Source organism: Trichoplax adhaerens, genomic scaffold (assembly GCF_000150275.1).
Source record: "Trichoplax adhaerens TRIADscaffold_1 genomic scaffold, whole genome shotgun sequence".
Lineage (NCBI taxonomy): Eukaryota > Metazoa > Placozoa > Uniplacotomia > Trichoplacea > Trichoplacidae > Trichoplax > Trichoplax adhaerens.
The window spans coordinates 8739211-8758922 of NW_002060943.1; the positions used below are offsets into that span (position 1 = coordinate 8739211).

The 19712-nt window shown below is 30.7% G+C and overlaps 2 protein-coding genes across 2 annotated transcripts; both read left to right on the top strand.

The window, feature by feature from the left end:
* Positions 1 to 220: 220 nt before the first annotated feature.
* TRIADDRAFT_18823 (uncharacterized protein) lies at positions 221 to 2224 on the top strand (the record flags this gene model as incomplete). Its single annotated transcript, XM_002108093.1, has 4 exons — positions 221 to 427; positions 626 to 880; positions 950 to 1172; positions 1845 to 2224. Coding segments are annotated over 4 exons (1065 nt in total), but the record flags the coding sequence as incomplete, so codon positions are not given.
* A 15488-nt stretch (positions 2225 to 17712) lies between these two features.
* Positions 17713 to 19121, top strand: TRIADDRAFT_18262 (uncharacterized protein; the record flags this gene model as incomplete). Its single annotated transcript, XM_002108094.1, has 4 exons — positions 17713 to 17916; positions 18059 to 18305; positions 18381 to 18608; positions 18736 to 19121. Coding segments are annotated over 4 exons (1065 nt in total), but the record flags the coding sequence as incomplete, so codon positions are not given.
* Positions 19122 to 19712: the final 591 nt, after the last annotated feature.

Genomic DNA, 19712 nt, shown 5'->3' on the forward strand with positions numbered 1-19712 from the left:
TGCTATCAGCATATATTTTATTGGGTATCCCCATCAAGTTTAAATATGGTATACTTTAACATATCTTCTATACATAAATAGCTTTATTTCATTTAAAACACGCAAACATAAGTTTAAGACATCTTAGTCAATAATTAATCAGTCCAACAAAAACATTAGAACTTGATTTCTATCCGGATAATATTTCATGTGCCATCTTCTCTTTTAACACGTAATATAGGAATCACCTTTCGTAAACTGGAAGATGTCAGCAGATAATTTAGAAGGAAATTCAAGATTTGAGGGTTTCATTGTTGATTTATTAAACGAATTAAGTAAATCATTGAAATTTCAGTTCACTTTAGAAGTCGTCAAAGATAATAGCTATGGTGGGTTTAGTCTTATTTCTCAAGAATGGAACGGAATGGTAAAGGATATAATTGACGAGGTTAGAAAACATGTCTTAACGTTATAAGATAGTGATAGTTCAAATTATGCTAGGAATTTAATTTAACTCTACAAATAAATTACTGTATCACATGTTACGTGCTCACCTTTTAATGCAAAAACTGTCTAGTAATAGCTGCTTTTATTGTCGTAATTTATCTGTATCTATTTATAAATCCGACGGCGATTGAAATTGTAGAAGGCCGACATTGCTGCAGGGGCATTTTCTATCACAGTTAAACGATCTGAAGTTATTGATTTTACAATTCCTTTCATGGATCAAGGAGTAACTATTTTAATGACCAAACCAAAGACTCCTCCAGTATCCATTTTTAGATGCTTTGCACCATTCAATCTTTCCTTATGGATTGTTATTGGAGTATTTTTAATCGTTATAGCGATCTTATTTTTTGTAGTCGGTATTCTTAGCCCCTATGACTCATTCATTGACGCGGTTCAACACTTACCAATTTGCAAACGCTTAAAAGCTGAAGGAAAAAATAATGATCTGAAAAATGCACAGCAAAAATGGAAAGATGATTATGGAGAGGTTGTTGCATCCATGAATTTGGGCAATTCATTATGGAATTCTGTGTCGACTTTTCTACAACAAGGACATGATAGGCCTCCTACTGCTATATCAGGAAGAATTATGCTAGGTTCTGCATGGCTTGCTTCATGTATTATAATTGCTACCTATACTGCAAATTTGGCAGCCTTCTTGACCGTTGAAAATTTAAATTCTGGTAACAATTTCTAATTGCAGTTCTTATAGCTTCTTATTTAAAAATAAATTTGATAACTAAGTATCGAATAATTTTGCTTTGATGCAGCAATATGGATATTATTCATACTAACTACAATTGATTTATTCACCATTAATCCAATTTTATCATAAAGCAAAACTTGTGTAGGAATACTTTCAAATCATGTAATGTCAATCTCTATACTGTACTACTAAAGATCAATGATCGTTTGCTTGTCTGCATGTTTGCAATTGAGTATAGTAACAACGGCATATTGTAGTAGAACTTTTGCAGCATTAGAAAATACAGAATGATAGTTGGGCTTATCACTACGGTATCTAGAACCTTAAATTGCCGTAATGTTTAATGGAAATTATATGGTTAACATCACGCTACAATATAATTATGAAAACTCCAATTTAACATACAATTGAAGCTGATGGTAAAGAGAAAAGCCTTCTTACATTAAACTTATCGGTTAACGGTTATAATAATGTTATCAATCCTAAATCCCAGTAAATACCATATACTTGCAGTACGCCGATAATAGAGCAAAATATCTTCGACATGTATAAGCAACTATAGCATAGTTTCCTCTTACTGAACTAATATATGCTTTATTGTACCTAATTATATGTTGATTTATTTTCATTGACGGTGTACTTTCAATAGAAATTAATTCTTTGCAACAGCTGGCTTCCCAAAGTAAAGTTAAATATGGAACTGTACAAGGCAGTAGCGTCTATAACTTTTTTGAACGAGCGACAATGGCCCCATACAATGAAATGGCACAGCGTCTAATCAATGTTCCAAATACAGAAGCTGGTATTAATAAGACTAAGAATGAAGATTATGCATTTTTATGGGATGCAGCTATAATCGACTATTACAAAAACAAATATTGCACGCTGAATACAGTTGGAGGACAATTTCGAAAAGATGGATATGCTTTAGGGTTAAGAAAAGGGTCACCATTTACCCAAGAAATCAGTATTGCCATCTTAAAATTACGACAAAGTGGTTATATCGAGCATACTCTTAAAAAATGGTAAGTTAGAAAAGCATTTTTTTTATCCAGAAAGGTACCATAGATATTACCTAAAAGGAAACGAATGAATTTACCTTTCTTTTAATAGTTCCGATAATTAAATTTGTTGATCAGCTTAGGTTGTTAAGATATATTAAATAAAGTAAGATATATTTAAATAATTTTTCGATACATACAGATGTATAAATATTATGCAAGACATCTATTAATTTTACCTCTCCAGTTACTATTAACCTATTTTATATAGTATATCTTATAACACCGAAAACGCACGTAGTAATGTTAAATATCGAATTGCGGGATCTAAATATGCATAACGTAGCCATACAGAATTATACTTTAACAAGTTGATAATGTGCACAAAATTTTTGTTCTTGAGGTACTTGCGTTAAAGTTACATTTAAATCTCAGCATAGACAGGAATTTCAATTCAGTGGGTGATCCAATACATGAATATTGTGAGATAAAATTAATAAATTGTTATATGCACAAAATACACATAAATTTTGATACTACATAAATAAAATAGGTTACAGCAGCAATCTCACTTTGCTGATAGCTATTTCATTGGATAAATATTGCATATTGATTTTAACAGCTTCATCAGTTTGGTAATATCTTATTAACGGATTATAGGTATCAGAAAGCCGGTCAATGTGCAACCAGTAAGACAACCACCAGCTACAAACAGATCGATATCAATCACTTATATGGTGTATTTGTTTTAACATTATGTGCTGCAGGTGTTAGTTGCTTAGTTTTGTGTATAGAATGGATTATAACTCTGCAACGAGATGTCGATAAGTCTGATCCTGAGGCAAGTAAAATATGCCGATTAAAAGTGAAATTAGATACTAATTCTCATTTATATTCTATGTTACATATTTAGTGTTGAGAAAGTACCCGTATGTATATAGTACATTAGTAGAATAAAATTTAAGTGTGCGATATTAGCTAGTTCTAAAGAGAACCAATGTTGTGTAGTTATTTATACTCATGGCAAGTAGGTAAAGCAGTTCAACTATGATTGATTGACATATTAAGAACAATTCTAAATGTGTTTCTATAACACTGTAATTATTTATTAACTTTATTATACAACATTGCTTATACTATGGTAGCGCGAGCAATGTTTGCTATGCATCTATATTAATATTTTATACGAGAGTTGCTCGGAAAATAGATTATACATTAAATTTTTTTATTACCGGATTAGTATCGATATACTTCCGCTGATTTCACAGCATGACATCATAATGCACAAATTTCACTAGTTCTATCTAGGACTATGATTTAAGCTATACTATTTCATACAGTAAATTCTTACACACTCACATTAAGAGTTAAAGAATGATTACATATTAATATTATGTATTATATACTCATCTAATTTTACCTAACATTTCTATTTCCTTATTTTAGGCATTACTGTACATGTTAATGCTAATAGATCAGTATACTACAAATTGGATTAAAGTTCTAATTGCACCTTTAAATTTTTATTTCTTTGTACTAGAAACCACAATCAATTTGGCAAGCAGTAAAAATAAGATTTACTCAATTTAAAACGGCCAATCGACTGGTAAAATCAAAGTTTATTCTTCCTTTGCAGTTTAGTATCTCCAATAACGACTTCAGAAGACATAGTATGTTACAGATACATGGAGAGAAAATATCATCTCCAATAGCTTGCTGAATTTCTCCCAGCATAACTTAGTGATTGATGTTAATAAAATTTCGAACACCATTTGCTATGAGTTTTTACACTATAGCGTAATGTTTGGTGATTATGTGCCTAAGTATGCCGCATAATTTAAACCTGGTATAAAGTTACCTTAACATTTTATGTAATTACAATTTATTCTTGCGATGTTCTCGAAATTTTGAAGGAAATTGTGATTTAATACCGTACTCTGTTAATGAAATTACTCTTTACTTTACATCTCATATGTAAAAGTAAGACAACACTAAATTGAAAAATTGCATATTCATCCTTTACGCGCATTTCCTAAATTTTCGATGTAAACATCATATTGATTAGCTTACAAAAATATTACCTAAGATTAGGCTTCTGTAACCACATTCACTTGTATTTCATTCACATTTGAAATCAATCAATTTCTATAGAGTAATTGATATTGTATACTATGATTCTGTAACTACATATATTTAATATTTCATAAATTTAATTCGGTAGCTACAATATAAAAATAAATAAAGTCGACGAAAATGTAACAATTGCTTACACTACTTAGTATAATAATTTGCTTTAATTTTATAATATCGAAAGTGAATGCAATGAAAGTTAATTTTTAGAATTTTCCTTCAAGTTCTTATATCGTAATTATTCTTGCCTAGTTTTTTTTTATTGTGATAAGTATTCTAGCTTTAAAATTATGACTTACTTGGTTGATTATAATAGTAGATTTTACTTAATATTTTCTTATATTGTAAACCCAACTGCTTTATTCGGGTTAGAAGTTAGGATAATCCGTAGCATAGGTTTTGTTAAGAATCGGATATTATGATTTTGTAATTCAAGCGATGTATTTAGTAATAGGATATATGTGTTCTAATTTTGATCATTAATTATAGTAGAAGTTAATGTTTCTTTGTAATTTCATACAGTATGAATCCCAAACATTTGATCTGGAATTGTTGATTTGTCTTATTGTTTACTATAGAAAGGTACAGTTTCAAGCTATACTATACTTAGTATCAATTAGTTGTTTTCTTGAGTCTAGGGTATAATTTATCTCATCGAGTGTGTTTGATTGCTAGTTTAATTTGGAGTACTTTAGAATGATAGTTGGATAGTCTAATGCTACCAACTGCTATGTGTAGTATATAAAAGGCAGCGTAGTTCGGTAATTTACTGCAGTTAAATTAGAGAAGACAAGAGAAGAAAAGAGAAATCTAGGATAATCGTGAGTTATCTCATTAATTGATAGTTTGGTTGATTGGGGGCAGTAGTTCTGTCCGTATTTTGTTACTCATTTAAGAAGTTTTGCTAAGATAGTTATTAAAGTTATAATAAACCGGTGTTTTTTCCCTAATTCATTTTGTTTGGACTTCAATTGTTGGTAGTGTAATTTAATTTAGTAAAATTTTTTTTTTTGACATACGATACTATTTTAACATTAAATTCCCTTACTGATTATTGGCGAATAGAGAAAAAGTCTATTGTAAGTCCTGAGAATTAATATTATGACTAAGTTGAAGACCATAAATCGTAATTGCTAGGTCATTTAGTTTATAAAAGGAAAAAATCTATTGTTAACCTTGAGAATTAGTGTTATAACTAAGTTAAACACTATAAATCATAATTTTTGGAAGGTTTAGTTGAAGAATAGTAAACAACTAATTTAAATTTACGGAGGTTATGATATTGCTAAATTTAAATTATCTGTTAAAAGGTTCCACTCAGCTATGTGATTATTTAGTAAGGTATATAAAAAATTAATTGTAAAGCATGTGAATTATGATATTACTAATCTTAATGCTATTAGAATATTGCTGGTATTGTACCACAGCAATATTTCATTATAGAGGAGTTTTCAAGTTTAGTAGCATAGCTTTGTTTAGATTACGAGATAGTTCACACTTTACACGCCTTGTACTGTAATATGTGATATGTCATTAATTCACATTAGGTCGTATATCAATACTTGATGATCCTGTAAATAGGCATAATGTAATCTTATGATCTTATATTATTCATCAGATATCTATGCTCTAAATATTGCCGTATTAATTAGACATTTAGGTATAAATTTACCCGATTACATAAGCGCTGTTGAAATTATTATAACTTCTGGCTCCAAGGAAAGGTATATAAAAAATAAAATTATTTCTTCAATTTAGTGTTTAACGTTAAGTTACAGTCGTACAAATCACTAAATATCTGATTGTGTAATAACCGAGTAATAGTCCTCTGCTATTACTGTAGATTTACTTACCTAACCCCAAATTTGAATTAACAAAATGGAGTAATTCCTTAACGTGATACACGAATATATTTTGCTATCATATACTGCCTTCACTGGAGAATCCCAGTCATCTACTAGAAACAGCACAAGTACACCATCTCATCCTATTAGCTACCTGCTGTACTACTACAATTAACTAAAATCAATACAGAGGAATTAGGGATAAATATTCCTAAGTATTACTTTAGATGGATTTTAGTGCCTTGATACGTATTTCAAGGCGACAATTTGTAGATCTAGCTTTTTCGTTATTTTGGTCATAGAACTGGTTTATGACATACTGGTATAGGGCATTAATAAAATTGATGTTAATTTAAAATTCCATATTGAATAGAAAATACTATTTGCGGTAAAAGCGTTTTAACTAAGCCCTTGATCAGTTTGTTAATAGGCATAGATGGTATAACTTAGCCCAAATACAAATCACTATAGTAATGGACGATAAAGCTGATATTTTTACTTTGTTGCTGTAGTAATTACTTGAATTGTCTCCTATAATTACAAAAAACAATGGAATCATTACAAAATTTTTAACTACAAGTGCCTTTTTATTCCCATTTCATGCTCGATCATACTATAAAATTGGAATTTCAACTTTATCGCTTTAGAACTTACTGGAAATGTCTTCACATGGTTACAAAAAGCCATAGAATAATTACTAAAGTTATTAACTATGAGCACCTTTTTCTTTCCATTTCATGTTCAAGTATAGACTGTAACATAACTCTAAATATGCTTAACTTATGTTTAACAATTTACACTGTAGAAATCTGTTAGACTCTAGCTAGATTATACCGTAGCATTATCCTTATATAGAAGTAACATATTATTATGAATCATTCGTGTCTATAAGTAATTTCCTCCTGCTGTGTCTTAACATTATAAAAGCTATCTTCTTCGCCTATCTCATTAGTTAGTTCTGGTAGTTACACGGTAAGTTTGCACACTTTACCTATTCTACACTACTATAGTTATTCGACTAGTCACGTCGTTACTCGCGCGATAATCTTATACGATTATTCTCTTACACTAGCTCAATAAAGATTACTCTTCCATTAACTATTCTATTGTACTTTATTGCGACTAATGCCGAACTCTCAACTTTCCGAAACATCACAGCTATATTAGTTACTTAAATTATCTTCATATAATTACAAATCTAATATAATCATTGTGAAAGTTTCAACTATAAGTGCCTTTTTATCTCCAAAAATTTTATGCTCTATTGCTGAAATAGCAATACTGCACCAATTTTTAAATACCGTATACGAAATTAAAAATAAATAGGGTATTTTTAGCAAATAGACAAATAATTTAGTTTAGCACTTTAATCCTGGTACTACCATGTAAATTAAATAATCAATTAAGAAAATAGCTTCAGTTAGAAAATATATCGCCGGAGTAATCATAATTATCATAATAACAACATTTATTTACGAGGTAGTTTTGCATTAAAGTAGTGTGTGATGTGATTAGTGTGCATTGGCAAGCAAAGTCTACCTTAGTGTAGCATAAAAATTGAAGAGGTGATAGGTTAGCTATAAACATATGTTTTATATTGTAAGGTCAAATAAGTAAGACACGACCTTGTTGATCAGAAAATAACTGCACCATTCAAAGATGGTCCTCAAATATGCTATTTTTATTTACATCGATCGCATATTTATAAAATAGGTATCAAAACTCCGTCTTCTTATTTACAGTCTAATTAATACGATGTAACTTTATCATTAATAGTAATGCATGTATATATCATACGTATACGCGTATGCTTTTGGATAATTATGCAAATTCTCAATTCTAATTTTTGAGTAAAAGTTCCAAATACTTTGTGAGGATGCCCTGATATTACTAGCACAGCAATTATAGAACAATTATTTTGTATAAACTTGATTTTCGCCAGTAGGATGTCCATACCTACTTGCTAAGACCATCTTTGTTGATAGCTAAGATTCAAAAGCAATATAGCAACTATTGCCAATTGCAACGGCGTGTGATCTGTATCTGAAAAGAGCACATATTTCTTTTGTACAGTGAATGCCGTACGCAACATTTTGGGGTTGAACTATCTTAGGCTCACAAATCACTTATTGCGAAATTCGAAATATTAAACTGAGAAAATCTCCAATATGACACAAAAATAGTTAACACCTCTTTTAACCTTAATTAATGTTTATTTTGAGCCCATATGTTGGAGGAGAACCCGCTTTTTCCCTTCATGGGAACAGCTGAAAGCAGTAAATATATATATTCTAATGATAATAAATAAGTATATCGTATGATAAAGTATGTGTTAAAATCATTACCATATATAGATAGATATACGTGTATACAGTACGGATATGCTACATATCATATCTAAAGTACCAAATACAAATTCTTAGCATGTACCGAAACTATACTGCATTAATTAGTATCTATCGTACCGATTATATTCATTCGTCCGTTTTGTCTTTGAGCAGTACCACTAGGGCACCCATAAATAAATGCATATACGAGTAATATGTACGCTCGTACATCGGGCAAGAATCGGATTGTTATGGCGCTAAGGTTTCATAATGCTGCAGTTAATAATTATGTCGTACTATGGCTATTGCTTGCCACATCAATTAGATAACAATTCTAAATTACTAAGTGCTATCTAGTTTATTTACATTTGTGGTTACAAGAAGTATAGAGAATGAGATAGTCATTTTTATAGTCCTATCTTTCATCTCGTGCCAAGACTCAGAGCTCAAATTAGTTACTAATTAGTTTTTTGGCAACTGGTGCTATTTACGCTATATTTCATAATAAAATTTACAGATAGGCTGCAAAAGTATATTACTTTATGCACACTTAACTTTATTTTCTACGAAGGAGCATGATAGCCTGTATTCATCTCGTCCCTGTAGTTATTATTATTCTTGCTATACGTTTAATTCTGCGCGTTTAGTTACCCAATGAGCGTAATTTTATATGAATTCTGCTTGTTAAGAATGTAACTAAATTTAAATAATCAAGCAGCATTTTTTTCTGAGCCTACTAGAGTCTGTCCATAAACCGCTGTGAGCAATCTGTTTACTCTCAAAAGTACCGTACTTTAGAGCCGCTTAAGATACGTTGATTGCAAGTATTTAGATTTTAAAAATTCTTGCAAGCTGATTATAACACGGATATTAAAAACACGTAAAAATGTGTACACAATGAATATTCAGGGTATAAAAGAGCATGTTGAGTTAGTACCGTGTAGAACATGCTAAAGTATCACAAAGATACGGCACTTTATACTGAAAATACTTACATTGTTGTAAAGGTTGAATATTTGATCAATTTTTTCATATGTTATGTCATGTTTGAAAGTATCATGACGCAAATAAGCTAAAATGTTGTGTTTACAACGTCTCCCGTATTGCTATTCAATGTAGCTGATATCATCTTTTATTTGTTTTCTTCTTTTAGAAAAATATTATTATAGCCAATATTTATAATTGACGAATTCTTGATTGTTAACTTGAGGTCATTTTCTGACTGGGTTCGATTTAATAAATAATAAATATGGTACAAAATCTGTTCTGTAAAGAAGAAAAGGCTGATATTTACTTATCAATTAGCATAATGTTCATTTAAAACCCTCTGACGCTATCATAATATCAATAATTAATTAATCGATTCAACCATGGGCGTAGAAATTTAAAATGCGCCGTATTACCATGCAGTAAAGCCCCTTCGAATAATGTAGTTTAGGTTACAGTTTTCAATTTTGATTTTTCAACTGAGCATACCACACAAGTAGTTCTGTTACGGCTACCAGTTCTGACAGTACTATATGCAGAGCAACACTTACCGAATTCTAGATAGTGCAAACACGACTTGCATTAGAAAATTTCATTTTTTAGTATCCTAGTTTAATTATTAAAGTTGGAGTTCTTGAAATATTGCTATTTTAAAATTTCGGATATTAAATTAGCAATTCATTATGATGAAACCCTTAAATTCAAGTTTTCTAGTAATTTACGTTTTCGTAACATTACTTGGTTTTGGAATACGAGCGCCTGTAATAGCGGTACAAGCCAATAGAATGGAAATACCGATAGGTTTGTTAACAGAATCAAGCGAAAAATTAAAATGATGGGGTGTAATGTTCAAATACTATAGGAAAGAGAATGCAGTAGATTTTATCTTTGCTTTCTTTGGTATGATATTTATATATATATATATATATATATATATATAAAGTAAAAAATATTTGATGTAAATGAGAGCAAAGAGTTTTCCGGCAAGAAATTATCTTAAATTATTAATTTCATTGCTAAACAATTTACCTTACATTTTTGTTTATTGCCATCCAATTGACAGCTAGTAACGGCCGGCATAGGTGGTTATCCAAATTAGCACTTCTATTGTAATGTTAGCACGCAGATACTAAAAGTCTAACGCCGATGCTTTAATATTTGCTCATCATAAATTGAACGTTCTTTTACGCTACTTAAAGAGCAAACCCATTCTTTAGTTTAGTCTTGATAATCTATGGCTTTACTAAGCTTAGTTCCATAACCACTGGCAGAAACAAGATCTTCAAGTTACAGTTCCAGCGCAAATTTTATTTTAAGCATAAGGAACTGAAACTATTATTCGATATTATTAAAGATATACAGCATCTCTCTGGTAACGAAACAAGAGTTAAATTTTTTCTTTGGAGTTTTTAATTATGAGGATCCTTTAATATTTATCAAGAGGATAGAAATGGTTAATCTTGATGCAACTACGACATACATTAATATTGAATTATTTAAATTAGTTTATAGCTAGTAAATGTACTGCATTTTTGTGAGATTAAAACCTTGGGAATCGTTTAAAATATATAAATAGGATCAAATTTATTAAACCGAGCGGCTATCTTGCTAGATTATTTAAATTATCGATCAAACAGGGAAACAGTTGTTTGGCAGAAGAGTGTATCAAGGCATTAAAGTCAAGTTAGTGTAATAAATAAGTTCAAACCATTACTTCTACCACAGCGATTAGGCCAATTTATTGTAGTATTTAAAATGATCGATCCAACAATGAAAATGCGTAATTTTAAGTAAATCAACAACCATTACCGACAGCGAAACAGCCACAGTGCTGTTTTTCTTATGTTTATTTCGATCTGCAAGAATCATCCAATATTAAAAGAAGATCCATGATATTAATTCTGATACGATTACTAGGCTAGCCTTATGTCATTAGACAATTGATCTGCCCATCTAACAGACCCTATAGTCTCATTTTTGCGAGCTGTAGCAATCATTTTAAAATGGTTAAATCAAATAGCAATTTTACTGTAGTTACTAATTAAAATGTAATGTAGTTAACAGGAGTGCCCCGAAAGTAAGCATGGAGATTCCAGAATTTGTTCTTTTTTGTAATTAATATGTTTTATAGGATTTGCATAATTATTTATTCCTGTTCATATAAGAGCATTAAAAATAGCTCAATCTTAGTTTAAATTATGCTGTCTGATTTCGAAAATGTCAACGGCTATTTTAGATCAGTAGAGCCAATATTTGAAATTATTTCACCGTTACTTCTCTTTATAACTAATAGTCGTCATAGTATCGTACATGAGATTGCACTTGTAATACAATCACGTCTATTTAGTAATATTATGTATTGGAAAACATAAGAATTGACCTTAACAGTTATTTTAATATAATTTCTCATCATAGCTGTCCTAGCAGATGGACGAGAACAGAAATTTCACGATATCATCCAGCTAGCTGCGGATCACATTAATGGAGATCCAGCATTTGCGTTTAATATAATGATAAAGTTGAAAATCTATAATGTGACAAATTATCAACCTTTCCTGTGTCAACAAGAAGGTAATATAATTTATGCTACTATAGTATTGCTAACTCAGTTACACAGTAAATGTTTCTACTCATTTTAAAGCAATTTGTTTAAAAGCGCTATCTATACTTAGCATCATAGTCGTATACAGTAATAATACTTAGATCGCAGTATTGGGAACAAACCCGACTTGAATTTTTGGATAAATTAAAAAATGAGCAAAACTGATGTTATACGACGATATCAGACAAGTTCAATTTTTGAACGGCTTTCATAATGACATTCAATTATGTGTACCAGATTTAAGATGTAAATTATACTCCTGTTTTAATCTCCAGCACGATAGCAAACTGCAAGTATAGAATATATGGATATTTATATAATAAAGCGACTCTCGTAATAAAAATGAATTTTCGTCTATCCTAGATGGATGCAATGTATTTCCGTTATCGTGCTTATTATACTTATGTAACATGTGACATTCATATAACTGTATATGTAAATGAACAAATTTATCCGAAATATTTTTAAGGTTGTCGTGCTGTCGATGACAAAGTTTGGGCAATTATTGGGCCTTTAACATCGAGTGATGTCGAAGCTGTTCAGTACATGGCAACATCGCTAAGGGTACCACAAGTAGCACCGATTGCAACTTATCCAGGTTTTGATGACCGACCAAGCATGGGCTATTTAGTTCGCATGTCACCTAGCGATAAGTGGCAAAGTCGAGTATTAGCAGATATATTCCAACGATTTCATTGGTCTTATGCCGCTATCATCGTTTCCAACACGGATTATGGTATGTACGTAACAACATTTATTCGTTATACATAGTACTACAGTACATCCCGTAAAGAAATTACATAAGTACAAAACTTAAGGCTATAGATTTAACAGATGAATAAGATGAAGAGCGTTCCTTAATTTTCAGGCTCTGCACCTTTCATTGCGTTAATACCAGTGACTAATTTAGTCATACAGTAATATTTATTCTATAACAGAAATTTTTAAAGATTTAAGAAAAATAATGCTATATTAGAATTATCTATTTTCATAAATTAATGAGTTGAAATGCGTAGCTTTCAATAATTATAATAATTGACTCTATGATAACTATACTAGTTTTAGCCGAATCTGTAATAAGATCCACATGTCACAAAACAGTTTTGCGACAAGTTTACGTAAAAAAATCTCCAAATTTCTAAAGTTGGTGGGTTTTATTGTCTCTTAACTACTCACAAGAACTTAGACGCCTTTGTTTCTAGGTTGCAAAACTATAGAATTGATTTTATTCAATGGTCTACCTAGCTTCAATACCTATCGGCAGTGGCCAACATTGATAAATCATTCTACAATAATATTTATCGATATGGACATTTACTGACTGATTTTGCCTAATCGGACTACAATATGTATTCGCAGAGTCATGTCAATACACCTACATACTAGCATTAATCTCAATTACATTTACAAGAGCTTGTAATGTATGCAAGTATTATATAGAATTGTATTACAATACAACATATAATTTACTAACATATTATAACTTCAGTGATTCCTACTGTAAGCAATTAATTGTAATCACCATATATAAATGTTAATTCTTTAAATTTTATCATTTAATTCTTCACAGTAATTCGTATCGTGACACCATAACGTACGGAGATTATAATAATTTTATAGAAAAATTCTATGAATGAGAATGCGACATATTATAACGGATTAATAAGTTGAAGCCTGTTTTTACATTTTCTTGCAATATTAAATCATCCTTTAAAGTTATGCACAAATGACCGTTTTATCAGATGTAATTTCGCATTTTATCACGAAATCATACTTATACTCGTTTAAATGAAATATTCCTATATGTGAGAATGGATAATGTAAGTTACTATAAGGAATATTTCGTAAGGAATAAGGCCAGCCGTACTGACACATCCTACGTCATTAGTAGCTAAAATACAGTATGAATAAATAAGCAATTAACTCAGCGTTTAACTATTAAGTCTATACCGCAAATTGTAAATAAAATTGGGATCTTTCACGTATGATTACTCTTAATATTAGCTTTTTAAAGATATTTCTGTTCGTCTTCAATATTGTAACCTTTACATATGCTCAGGTATTAATTCGGTATCCGAGTTTCGAAATGTTGCAGCGGGACGAGATTGGAAAATTTTAGCGTTTGAAACTTTTAATACAGAAGAAACTAATAATTTTCCGATTATCGATGATCATTTAATGAAGGTTAAAAATTCAGGTAAACATAATCTGAGATAATAAACAATGATTGTATCTTTTTTCCCTGAATTGATAGAGATATTAAATTATTAAAGGGGCTAAAGTCATCATTCTAAGCTGTCTCTCCGATCAGGCTGCCATTGTTATAAAACGAGCTCATAGATTGGGATTAACTGGCAATGGGTTTCAGTGGGTTCTCTTCGATAATACTATTACTGAGGTATTGCAACGTTTGGACATACTTTGGTTACTATGTTAAGTATTATGATACCACCAGAAGAGTTCATACTTTGGTTTCGAACCTACCTTATCGTTACAAAAATTACTTTTTAAATTGTTTACTTTAGTTATTGCTATAACGGTATAAAATCTTGTATTTTATCACGTAATCTTGAAAGCTTTGAAATATTTGCACCATGAATAGAATTTTCAAAGATTTTTTAAATTTAAAAGTAGCTTGAGGATTGTAAAATGTCTTGAGTTCGTTTAGCAGTAGTATTTGGAATAGTTTTAATTATAATTATTTGAAGTATGAAGGATTATGAATGATAAATTAGCGATTCAAATCAATCTGTTGTCTTGAATATAAAATTATTTATATATCAGTATCCATTGAGTAGAAATTTGTTGCTATCTTAAACCTAAATTAAAATGCAGCTTATACTAATTGTAGATCCATTCATTCATACCTTTTCTTTTACTAATTTCAAACATTTTTCAGAGTTATTTTATGCTATTTAACACAAATTTACTAATGCTCACTTTTAGGGTTGGTTGAACCTTGATCCTCCTGGTTACTTGACTGGTGCTATAGGAATCATGAGCTCCAACGATAAAGGTGAACTATATGGACAAGTTGAAACTGCTTGGAAAAGGAAATATAAAACAAGTTTAGAGGTAAATTTAACCTATGCTTAATATTGCAAAGATTTCAGATGAGTAGTTCACTTGAAAAGTAAAAACAGCAAAATTAGATTTCTAATGGCAGCATAATAATGCATGCAATTGTCTTTATAATTTCTGCTATATTCTAGCAAGAGATCGCATAGCCGTCTCTTAAAGTATTGAAAAAAAGCTTAACGACAGTTGATCAAACTTAATTCTTATCAGATTGATATTATACAAAAATAATTTTCAATTCGTCATAGCTATTAACTTAATATTTAACAAAGACCAAAAGCAATTTAGACCTTAACCCTAATTAAATTTTACATATGAAACTACTATCACATTTTCATCCTCTAAAATGTTAAGTTATACAAATTTATCTAATTTAAACTCATCATTGATAAGAAATATCATTATTATTGTTTCTAGCAGACGTGGCTACTAACTTTTTGCTGACTTCGAGTGAATAAAATAAACAGTAGCAATCTTTTATTTTTATAACGTAAAGTCTTATAATTGTTATTAGTTGTAAGTAACTGTTAGGATTAATGACACCTTTCGCTTCCAGATGATATTTAACGTATCATCACCTATAATAACGAGTTCGCAATTTTAATTTACAATATCATCCATGCATTCATGGATCAACAGGTAGCATACAGTAAGTTTGAGCATGTTTTAATATAACAAAATTGCAATTATCATAAACCAAAGTTTTCTAAAATGAATATGGGCAAAAAATTGAAATATAATACAAGTGTGTTACTTCATTATTTTATTTTCTTACATTATAATGATAAATTCCACAATTTAACAGGATTATTAATTATTCTAGCATCGCATAACATTATTCTGTACTACCAATAACATTTTTGTAACTACTCTTGGTGCTATTCAAACTTCCATAAGATGATAGAAATTCACAGATGTGTAATGAATATCATTTGATACAGACTAGATGTACGAATTTGAAATTATCAGCTTTAATTGTAATTTAACACAGTTCCAAGTTAACGTTGTGATTATTATTTATATCTTCAGCCGGTGTTTCTACGATATTATGACGCCGTCATAGCAATCGCCTACGGCTTAAGAGAATCATTCTCGCAATTACAAAGTATTGCTCCAATAAAATTATCATGCCTAAATTTGTCAAAGTGGGAAAATGGTCAAATATTGCTGCAAAATATTGTGAAGGTATGTCTAGATAAAATTTACTTCGAACTTACAAGGAATACGTACTCTACGGAGGGTAATTTCCTAGTAAAACTAGGATTAATCTAGTCATTCGTCAGCGTCTAGTTAGTAATTGTTCTAGTTTTTCAAACCATATGAAGTTCAAAGCTATTTTTGGGCAATAAATACATTAATTTTGTTATATCTTGAGATTATGAAAAGAAAATATTGTTATAACTAAGCAATTGCTAACAAAAGTATTTCTGTAAAATACTATAAATATGTTGATTTAGATATGTATATTCCTAAATAAGTAAATTTAATCATAAAGACGTTCATTATGAAAACTAGGCTACATTAAGACGTAATAGAATTCTTGACAGCATTGTATATTTTAAAATAAAGTAATCCATCAATTTGTTAAACAAATTTAATTAATAGTCGAAAGGCCCTGGCTCTTCTGGACCAATCCGTTTCGACGCTAGACATGCACCATACAATCCGAACTATGAAGTAGTTAATCTAGTTAATAAGACCTGGAAGAGTGTAAGTATAGTATATATGTGCTAGTCTAGATTCCAACGTAATTTGGGTGTTAAAAATAATCCAATGTAAGCTATCACCTTTATTTCATTTATCAAATGCAGATTGGGAGCTGGAACAAAGTATCAGGTGCTACAATAAATGGGGTTGCAGTTAAATTTATGGATAATATTCATGATTCGCGTAAATTTGATACTGGCCTGCAAGGAAAGCATTTCAATGTAACAACGAAAATTGTAAGCTATGTCAGCAAATTTAAACTGTATAACAGCTAAAATATTAAAGGGAAAATATTATGTCACAGTCATGAAAATAACTTAAGTGCGGATATATAGTTTGCGATAACATTTTGTATTGAACTCCTTAGAAATATAAAGCACTGCTTTAGAAAGCGTTATTGTTAGTGATAAAGTAAATCCTTATGATATTATGATGGAATAGTAAATGTTTCCAGTAGGTATTAAAAAAAAAAGAAATTTAATGGAGCTTGTAATTGAGAAAAACTTATGTATGAAATTGTTTATTACTTTAAATACCCGTATATGATAACTACTTAATCGTAATAACATTATTGTTATTAGAAATAGGCTGATAGCGTAGTAAATATGTTTGCTACGATTGATAGAGTATATATAATCGGAATAGTAATCAATAAAAGGTGAAGAAGAAGAGAACTACGTTATATTGTATTATGCGTTAGTGTGTGTACTTCGTAATGATTCCAGTTACCATACTGTAAGCTAGGGAAGTAATCTTACGGATTAAAGTAAAATTTACTACAAGTGTTGAGTCGTTTCTTGAGTCGCAATTAATACGTCTGACGTTTCATTTGATTTAGGATCCACCGTTCTTGAATTATAAAGCTGATTGGGCAAAATTGAATGGGAATGATAGATATGAAGGTTTTATCACAGATCTCTTGAACAGATTGGCTACATCATTAAAATTTACGTATACATTGCAATTAGTCAAAGATGACAGCTATGGTGGATATAATACAGAGACGAATAAATGGAGTGGAATGGTCGGCGAATTAACGGATCAGGTTAGATGCATGCAGATCTGGCGCATCATGATCTGGTAATTTTATATTTTTCTGGTATGAAATTAACGAAGATGCCTCAAACACACTTTTTGGACGACATTGTTTTTTTCTGATCAAATTTGACGCGATTTAATATCGATAGGACGCTGATATTGCTGCTGGAGCATTTTCCATATCTGTCAGTCGAGCGGGAGAGATCGATTTTACCATACCTTTCCTCGATCAAGGGGCTACCATTCTAATCAAAAAGCCTGAAGTTCGCCCACCTTCAATTTTTCAATGTTTTGCACCTTTTACTGGATATTTATGGTTGTGTATTTTAGGACTTATAATTATTCTAGCAGTTGCCTTCTTTACAAATGGTTTACTTAATCCTTTTGATACGTACGGTTTGGCTACAGAAAGTTTGCCTATATCTAAATTAACACAAAATATGGACGGTAGTCAACTGGTAAAAGTTCGAGAAATTCGAGAATGGAAAAATGGCAATGAGGAAACTATTTCTTCTCTAACCGTGGGTAATGCGATTTGGAATTCCCTGGCAACCTTTCTACAACAAGGAAATGATAGAGTTCCTATTGCATTATCCGGTCGAATAACGCTAGTCGCTGCCTGGATAATGGCATGCATTGTCATTGCTACCTATACAGCTAATCTGGCTGCGTTTTTAACGGTTGATAGCCTAAGTTCAGGTATCGACAACTTTAATAATAGTAGACAACATCATATATATTAAAATCGTTTTTATTTATCCTTTCATTTTTTCATGACTTATGTTTAAGTATTTTTTGACGTTGTTCTTTTTATATGCTTTCATAGATATCAATTCAATCCAGAAGTTAGCTTCTCAAAGCAAAGTCAAATATGGAACAGTATCTGGTAGTAGTGTACACAACTTTTTTCGGCAGACTAGAATAAGCCCATACTATGAAATGGCAAGCCATCTAGTCAATGTTCCAAGTACGGAAGTGGGCGTTAATAAAACTCGACAAGGAAATTACGCATTTTTATGGGATGCAGCTTTACTGAGTTACTACAAGAGTAAATACTGCAATCTAATAACCGTAGGCCAAGAATTTCGTAAAGATGGCTACGCACTCGGGCTCCGGAAAGGATCTCCATTCACTAATGAAATTAGCATTGAAATTTTAAAATTAAGACAAAGTGGTTATGTGGCGAGTAGGCTTAATGCATGGTTCGTCTAAATATAGTAAATTGATAATGAAAGATAATGCAAAAATTGTTGCTTATCAGAAAAATTACCATACACTATAGTTTATTAGTAAAATTTTTATCTAATAAGTTACTTGCCTTCATTAAAATCTTTATAGGCATGTATAATTTACGACAAATTACCACTACGCAGTAGACTGCTATTAAAATACGGTATAGACACTACCGCCTATCAGTAAAAGTATTTTTAGCTAGTTATTCATCTTTCTTATCCTTTTAAACATGCTTAATTTATTTTGAATTATCATCTTACTGTAGGCTGCTATGTTAAACTGAAAATAATTTTACTGTACCGTCATGAATTCTCTAGTTGTAATCTCACTAACATGTGTCCTTTACAACGACGTGTTAACTTGCGTTAAATAGTCAAACTTATTTTGTGTCGTACATTATAAACAGGTACAAAAAGTCAAGTACTTGCACTACCGAAACAGCAACTTCAAATAGCGGCTACAAAGAAATTGATATCAATCACATGTATGGAGTGTTTGTTTTAGTTCTTTGTGCGATTGGAATAAGTCTTATAGTCCTGTGCATCGAATGGATAATAGCCTTAAAGGGGG